The sequence below is a fragment of the Scyliorhinus canicula genome, chromosome 29 (genome assembly GCF_902713615.1).
Source record: "Scyliorhinus canicula chromosome 29, sScyCan1.1, whole genome shotgun sequence".
NCBI classification, from domain to species: domain Eukaryota; kingdom Metazoa; phylum Chordata; class Chondrichthyes; order Carcharhiniformes; family Scyliorhinidae; genus Scyliorhinus; species Scyliorhinus canicula.
In genome coordinates, this window is record NC_052174.1 from 11875949 (window position 1) to 11884055 (window position 8107).

The window sequence follows — 8107 nt, forward strand, 5'->3', positions numbered from 1 at the left end:
CAGAATTCGATTCCAGCCTTGGATGACTGTGTGGAGCTTGCATATGCTCCCCGCATCGACATGCGTTTCCTCCCACAGTCTAAAGAGGTGCAGGCGAGGTGGGTTACCCATGATCAAAGCGCAGGGTTATGGGGAGAGGGCCTAAAGTTGGGTGTTGCTTCAGAGGGTCGGTGCGAAATCGACGGGCTGAATGGCCTAGTTCAGCACTGTAGGGATTCTATTAACTTGCAAGGTGGCAGCACCTGCTGCCCTCGTACCACCAGATGGTAGAGGCCGTGGTTTGGGGGGGGGGGGGGGGGGGGGTGGAGAGTTAACCTCCAATCTGCAGTCTTGTTAGACAAGACTAGCAAACCACTAGCTTCCACAACAACACAGATCCGAACAAGAGAAAGCAACTGAATGTGGAGTGTGTAACAAAACTTTATTGTGACTTAACTGAAACGAGTTACAAGCACAGAAGCAAAGATTGGTTCCACAGTAACATCTTCCAAATTTCTACCAATCTCTCTCCCTCTCCATTAATATACAGGAGAGAGTCTGGTGATACTTAAACCAACGCACGTTGAAGATATCTTTTTACTAGTTAATGCAAACGTTGGGGGGGAACTGATTAAATATAACAGCTTCATAGTCTTAGCAATCTTTTTGATGTCTGTGGGTAGACGTGATGGAAAAATGATTGTCAAACAATGCAGAGGAGTCGCAGCCATCGATAGATTGGGCTGGAAGAAGCCACACATTTCTGCTGTAGGAACGAGTCAGGAGGCAGAGTTCAATCAGGCCGTTGCTGAACGGGATTCAGTTTACTGCCCAGAACGGGTTTGTGTCCAAAGTCCTCAGAATGGTGTGATGCAGACGAGCGGGAGCAGGAAAGGCTGCTTCATCTCTCTCGCTCCCCTCCAAAACAGGAGTTTACACTTCAACTGCCTCGTGAGGGTTATTGTGCCTTTTCACCACAAACACCTTCTGTCCAGAGATCGTTGCCATGTACGTGTGCTCCCCGAATACCACTGGAAGTGATAGAATCCCGTTAGAATTCACTCCATACTCGTATCAGCCACACTCTCAACCCCACTCACCGCAGCTAGTGACACAACTGGCTGTGCAGCGTATAATGAAGAGGTTGGTCACCCTTTTCATAAAGGAACAAAACCCAACTCGTTCTCCCCCAAAAGTACCTCAGGATAAGGTTAACAATGAAACTGCGGATACAGAGAGCTCAACATCAATACAAGGGAGGGGAGTTCATTCTCAGGCTTGGGTGCAGGGGTTCTGCTGCGCTTATGTCGAGCCTTGGTGAGACCACATCCAGAGTAATCGGCCTACATATCGGAGTAAGGATCTTCAGGAAAGGGAGCGCAATGAGTATTCGCCGGACTGCTTCCTGGGGTGGCAGGATTACCCAATGGAGGGGAGATTGGGCCTGCACACTCTACAGTTTAGGAGGAGGAGGAACCTGGTTTTGTGTAGAACCTTGGTACGGCCGCACTTGGAATATTGCACACAATTATGGTCACCATTCTACCAGAAGGATGTGGAGGCTTTGGAGAGGGTGCAAAGGAGGTTTACCAGGACGATGTCCGGTTTGGAGGGTGTGAGCTGATCGAGGTTTACAAGATTGAGGCTCATGGATAATGGATCGGCAGGCTCTCTTTCCCAGGGTGGAGGGGCAGACACCAGGGGGCATAGGTTTTAGGTCCGTGGGGCAAAGTACAGAGGAGATGTGCGAGGCAGGTTGTTAAAAAAAAAAACGTGTTCCCAGGGGAGGTTGTGGATATATTAACAGCATTCAAAAGGCACCTTGACAAATACATGGATAGGATGGGTATAGCATCATAGAATTTACAGTGGAGAAGGAGGCCATTCAGCCCATCGAGTCTGTACCGGCCCTTTTTGGCAAGAGCACCCTACCTAAGCCCACACTCCCACCCTATCCCCGTAACCCCACCCAACCATTTTTTTTTGGACACTAAGGGCAATTTAGCGCGGTCAATCACCCTAACCTGCACATCTTTGGACTGTGGGAGGAAACCGGAGCGCCCGGAGGAAACCCACGCAGACGGCGGGGGAACGTGCAAACTCTACACAGACAGTGACCCAAGCCAGGAATTGAATCTGGGACCCTGGAGCTGGGAAGCGACTGTGCTACCGTGCCCCTCCTATAGAGGGATACAGCAGGAGGAAGTGCTGAGAGTTTTGGCCAAGGGTGGTATGATGACCGGTACAGGCTTGGAGGGCTGAAGGGCCTGTTCCTGTGCTATATTCTTGTTCTTTGGGGAAGCAATCTCAGGGTTTGACAGGGTAGGGGCAGGAACGATGTTTCAGCTGGCTGCTGGAGGCGGGTGTGCAAGTCTAGAACCAAAGACACAATCTCAATATAAGGGGTTGGCTATTCAGAGCCGAGATGAGGAGGAATTTCTTCTCTCAGAGGGTGATGAATCTTTGGAATTCTTTACCCAGGGAGCTATGGAAGGTCAGTCATTGAGTATGTTCAAGACAGAGAGAGAGAGAGAGAGAGAGAGCGATCAATAGATGAGATATTAAGGGATATGGGGAAAGCACAGAAAAATGGCATTGAGGGTAGAATATCAGCCTTAATCTTACTGAACGGCTTGAGGGGCTGAATGGCCTACTCCTGCTCCTATGTTCCTAAGCCAGCTCCATCCATCAAGAGTTACCAGTTCAATTGACTAGAGCATTGGACGCTGGAAAGACTTGTGTAAGATGGTAATGATACAAGACCATAAGACTTAGGATCAGAATTAGGCCACTCGGCCCATCGAGCCTGCTTAGCCATTCAATCATGGCTGATATTTTTCTAATCCCCATTCTCCTGCCTTCTCCCCAGCTGCTCTGGGAAGTGTAAGGAGGAGTCAACACACGGGCCCAATTTCTCAGCTGCTTTCGGCTGCGGCGTCGGCCCCTTGCTCACAATGGTTACAGCACCTGGGCTGTTTCCTCTGGCGAGGGCAGCTCAGGACAAAGAGGCAGAACCTTAACAGGAGAGCAATGCAAGGATGAAATTCTTCACATAAAGGGAAGTGGAAATCTAGAACTGGGTTTATGCTCCTGGCAATTTAGAAGAATTGGGGGGGGGGGGGGATGATATTATATAAAATTATGAAGGGAATAGATGAGATAGAAGGAGGTTGTTTCCACTGGCGGGTGAAACTAGAACTAGGGGGCATAAATAAGGGGGAGCAGATTTAGAACGGTGTTGAGGAGGAACTTCTTCACCCAAAGGGTTGTGAATCTGTAGAATTCCTTGCCCAGTGAAGCAGTTGAGGCTCGCCCCCGTTGAATGTTTTTAAGGCAAAGGTAGATAGATTTTTGAACGGTATAGGAATTAAGGGTTCTGGTGAGCGGGCGGGCAAGCGGAGCCGAGTCCACAAAAAGATCAGCCATGATCTCATTGAATGGCGGAGCAGGCTCGAAGGGCCAAGGTGGCCGGCTCACGTTCTGGAACAACTTCCTGAAGCACAATCCCCCATCCCCGCACACAGCTTTACACAATCTGATCGCTCTCAGATTCACGTTAAGGATTACAGAGCCCAGGTGGCTAGATGTGGGGGGGGGGGGGGGGGGTTAAGGTACAGATCAGCCATCATCTAATTGAATAGTAGAAGGGACTAGAGGGGCTGAATGGTCTCCTCCTGTTCCGATACTAAAGGGTGCAGTTTGGAAATGGAGGCTGTTGCTGAGACAGCAGGGCGATGAAGGGTAATCTTGGGTGTCGATTCTGTCCTGTTGCAGGGAGCTCACTCCTTCACCCCTACTTTTTACAGGGAAGCATCAAACAGGTTTCTGCTCCATACGACCCCTGCCGTTTATCCCATCAGCACATCCTTCCATTCCTTCCTTCCCCCCCCCCCCCCCCCCCCCCCCCCCCCCGGTGTTTAACCAGCCTCCCCTTAAATGCATCCACACTCTTCACCTCAGCCGCTCCTTGTATACATCGGACTCCTCCAGATAGCACCATGTCCAGGCAGGCGGACGAGCCTGGCTGTAGGAGTGGAACACGGGTCAACTTACCGGACATTCTCTTTAAGAAAGGCTCAGTGCTGCCGTTCATGCAGAGTTTGACAGCAGTCTGCATCATGCGCATGATCACTCCGGCAGCATGCTCATCGTTCTCCAGTTCACCTGCCGACTGTACCAAAAGGGAAGGGCGTCAGGGGGTGACAGGGCAAGTAAGCAGACCCGCACAGCCCTGGCACTGAGGACAGGGTGGTAGTCAGCAGCACGGGATGCCCGCCATGACTCAGTAGGTAGCACACGCCTCCCCCCAAATCTGAAGGAAAGTCCCATCCCAGAGCCTCGAGCACAGAAGCCCAGGCTCACCCCACCCCGGCGCAGTACCGACGGAGTGCCACGGCGCCGGAGGTGGCGTCTTCCGGATGCAACAATAAACAGAGGCTGTGGTACCCAAGGCTGAAATTTCCCTCCTAGGCAGAGGACACACACTTAACATAAAAAAGGAAGGAGGTCGAGGGGGCTTGGTGAACGCAGTGTGTTGCCATGGTCTGGAAGGCCTTGTCTGAAAGGGCCTAAGCAGGTTCAATAGGAACTTTCAAAAGAGAACTGGAGACATACTTGAAGTGGGAAAAGGTACAGGTGTTGGGATAAAGCAGGGGGGGGGGGGGGGGGCGGTGCCGCTAAACAGACAGCTATTCCAAATGGTCGGCACATTCCCGATGGACCCAAAGGCCTCAGTCTGTGCTGTATGAGTCTATGACAGCTACAGGAAGGCTCACACAGCAGACGTGCCACAAGAGCGGAGCTCCTTCAGTGTCGAGTTCACCAGAAAAACATAGACACCCTTAGCAGGTAGATCGGCCACGTTTGTGCTGCCTCACTGACTATCCCGCGCCTGTAACCTTTGAACTCGGGAGGTGCCCACTATACTGAGCCCTTCCCAACTGACAGGGCAACTGACATGGCAACATCTCCAGCAGCAGCATTGTTCTGCCAAGAACCACGACCCACCCCGCCCAGACACCATTCCTTTGGCGGTGTGTTTTAAAAAATATATATTTGTCCCCCTCGAGATACTCACAGACAATACTCCATCTTCACTAATGATCAAGTAACCCAGCTGGTCTGGTATTCTCTCCAACCCTTGCGTCAAAGCGGAAGCCTGGGTGGCAACAAGAAAAGGACAAAGGGGAACAACAGCATGAACAGGTTTGGCTTACGAGATGTGAACTGGTGGACACGGCAAAACACGACAGGAAAAAAGCTCCAGTTCCCAGTGGGACCGGGTCGCTCACTGAACCTCGTGAAATCACAACCCCGGAGCAGGCTCCGCGGATCCCGGTGGGGTTCATATCCCACCATCCGCCACACATGTCCACGTTTTAAGTGATCGAGGGTGGTAAAACGCGAGAGGTCCAGGGTTCAAATTCCGGACGAGCCCCACAAAACATCTTTGTGGGCAGCACAGTGGTTAGCACGGTTGCCTCACAGCTCCAGGGACCCGGGTTCAATTCCGCCCTCGGATGACTGTGTGGTTGGATTGTGGAGCTAGCTTGAAGGTGCTGAATTGCCTACTTCTCCCAATTCCTACTTTCCTGAACTCCCGAGCCTCGTCGCTCCAACCTTTCCTCATCAGGCAATCCACCCACTCTAGGGATCAGAATGGTAAACATTCCTCCAAAGCATTTGCACACGTCCTTGAATAAGGAGGCCAAAACACCGCACACACCACTCCAGGTATGGTCAAACTGGTCTTTTGGTGTTGAACATAGAACATAGAACATAGAACAGTACAGCACAGAACAGGCCCTTCGGCCCTCGATGTTGTGCCGAGCAATGATCACCCTACTTAAACCCACGTAACCCGTATACCCGTAACCCAACAATCCCCCCATTAACCTTACACTACGGGCAATTTAGCATGGCCAATCCACCTAACCCGCACATCTTTGGACTGTTAATCAACTTAATAGAACAGAAACAAATTCAGGCGACAAATTGAAAGGGGGTACTCCTGGCACTGCCCCCCCCCAAGAAAAAAAGGGAGCAGTGAAAACTTACACATCAAATCAAACTGTGACAAAAGAGGTGCTAATAAAGCAACCCAACCCCTGCGGTGCTCACCGGGCACTTAAGGCCTCGAGGGTGCCCCATAGACACCACAGGCTCCGTTTCCAGGGACACCGAGCCACGCGCATGGCCACAGAAGAGGAACATAGAACAGTACAGCACAGAACAGGCCCTTCGGCCCTCGATGTTGTGCCGAGCTTTGTCCAAACCAAGATCAAGCTATCCCACTCCCTGTCATTCTGGTGGGCTCCATGTGCCTATCCAATAACCGCTTGAAAGTTCCTAAAGTGTCCGACTCCACTATCACAGCAGGCAGTCCATTCCACACCCTAACCACTCTCTGAGTAAAGAACCTACCTCGGACATCCCTCCTATATCTCCCACCCTGAACCTTATAGTTATGCCCCTTGTAACAGCTACATCCACCCGAGGAAATAGTCTCTGAACACCCACTCTATCTTCCTCATCATCTTGTAAACCTCTATTAAGTCACCTCTCATCCTCCTCCTCCACTCCAAAGAGAAAAGCCCTCATTCCCTCAATCTTTCCTCATACGAGCTATTCTGCAAACCAGGCAGCATCCTGGTAAATCTCCTTTGCACCCTTTCCAATGCTTCCACATGCTTCCTATAGTGAGGTGACCAGAACTGCACACACTACTCCAAATGTGGTCTCACCAGGGTCCTGTACAGTTGCAGCACAACCCCACAGCTCTTAAACTCAAGGAGCAGGCAGACTGGATCGACGGACGACTCACTCGGTCACCCGCCACCCAGACTGACCAGTGGTAATCATCTTTATTAGTGTCACAATAAGCTTCCGCTAACACTGCAATGAAGTTACTGCGACCTAACAAGCACATCTTTCAGGACTGTGGGAGGAAACCAGAGCACCCAGAGGAAACCCACACAGACACAGGGAGAACATGCAGACTCCACAGTGACCCAAGCCAGGAATTGAGCCATGAATCAACAGTACTAACCACTTCCCAATAGCTGATATTCTTTTAGCTTTCCTTATTTCTTGCTGCACCTTTGCACTAATGCAATAAAGGCAGCATGTTGCAAATTAATGGGTGCAATGCAAATTCCGTGGATTGCATCAATTGCAATTTGGGAATTTAGAGTGAATGTTATTAAGCCGGAAGGGGAGCCAGTCCTGGTGACCTGTGACCTCCCGGGCTGCGGTCTCCCAGGAAACGCCGGGGATTTGCGCTTCAGTGATGCTCCCGGGCCGCGGGGGGAAGGCGAACAACCGGAGGCCCTGGCAGCTTGGTTCCCTCACCACCCACCGGCCGCACTCACCATCGGCGATAGACCCGGGGAGCCGCTCCGACGTCCGTCCGTCCGTCCGCCCGGAGATCGCAGCAAGTCACCTGACCCGCCCAGAGCGCCCGCCTCCCCCGGCCCATTTCATTGGCTGGCGCGAAGGCCGCCGCCTTCCGATTCGACCGCGCGCTTGTCCATCATCCAGTGGGGCCACGCCCCCTCTGAGTCCCGCCCCCTCCGAGTCCAGTCCCTCCTGATCCGCAACTGCTCGGCGTCACGTGGGCACCGCCTCGGCCAGCCGGTCCCGCCCATCGCCATTGGCTTATGAGAAAGCCGCCGTCTTCCGATTCGACCAGGAGGCCGTCCATCATCATCTAGGGCACCGCCCACCTCCCGCCCCCCGCTGCTCCTTCCCTCGAGCTGTCCGGCACCATCACGTGGCACCCCCTCTCAACCGTCAACACGGCATCACCTGGTCCCAACCTTACTGTCCCGCCCCTCGCTTCGGCCAATTGGCCGACCCTTCACCACTTGTCCGTCCCATTGGTCTATCCGGCCGTCAATCGCTTGGCCCTTCCCAGCCCTCCGCACACATCAGTGAAACCCCGCCCCCCCCGCAAGCCCGCCCCTGCTCCCAGCTCATTAGCCGCCAGTTTCACACTCCAATATTCGATTGGTGCGCCGAGTTGTCAATCGACCCGCGGTACCGCCCCCTCCACGCATCACACGGGTCTGGCCCGTCAAGTTCCGCCTCTTCCTCTCTGTGATTGGCTAAACCCGCCTCGTCGGCTTTT

The 8107-nt window shown here is 52.7% G+C and overlaps 1 protein-coding gene across 1 annotated transcript; it reads right to left on the minus strand.

Annotated features, from left to right (window-relative positions):
* Positions 1 to 402: 402 nt before the first annotated feature.
* lamtor4 (late endosomal/lysosomal adaptor, MAPK and MTOR activator 4) lies at positions 403 to 7459 on the minus strand. Its single transcript, XM_038786975.1, has 4 exons — positions 7350 to 7459; positions 5057 to 5137; positions 4033 to 4150; positions 403 to 1010 (listed from the first exon to the last, which is right to left on the minus strand). The coding sequence occupies exons 1-4, from the start codon at positions 7350 to 7352 to the stop codon at positions 913 to 915; spliced, it is 300 nt and encodes a 99-aa protein (XP_038642903.1). The 5' UTR covers positions 7353 to 7459; the 3' UTR covers positions 403 to 912.
* Positions 7460 to 8107: the final 648 nt, after the last annotated feature.

Coding starts and splice junctions, on each gene's coding strand:
- lamtor4 (XM_038786975.1), bottom strand. Junction 4,151..5,056: donor GTGAAGATGGAGTATTGTCT/GTGAGTATCTCG, acceptor CTTTTGGTACAG/TCGGCAGGTGAACTGGAGAA. Junction 1,011..4,032: donor TTTCTTAAAGAGAATGTCCG/GTAAGTTGACCC, acceptor TATCACTTCCAG/TGGTATTCGGGGAGCACACG.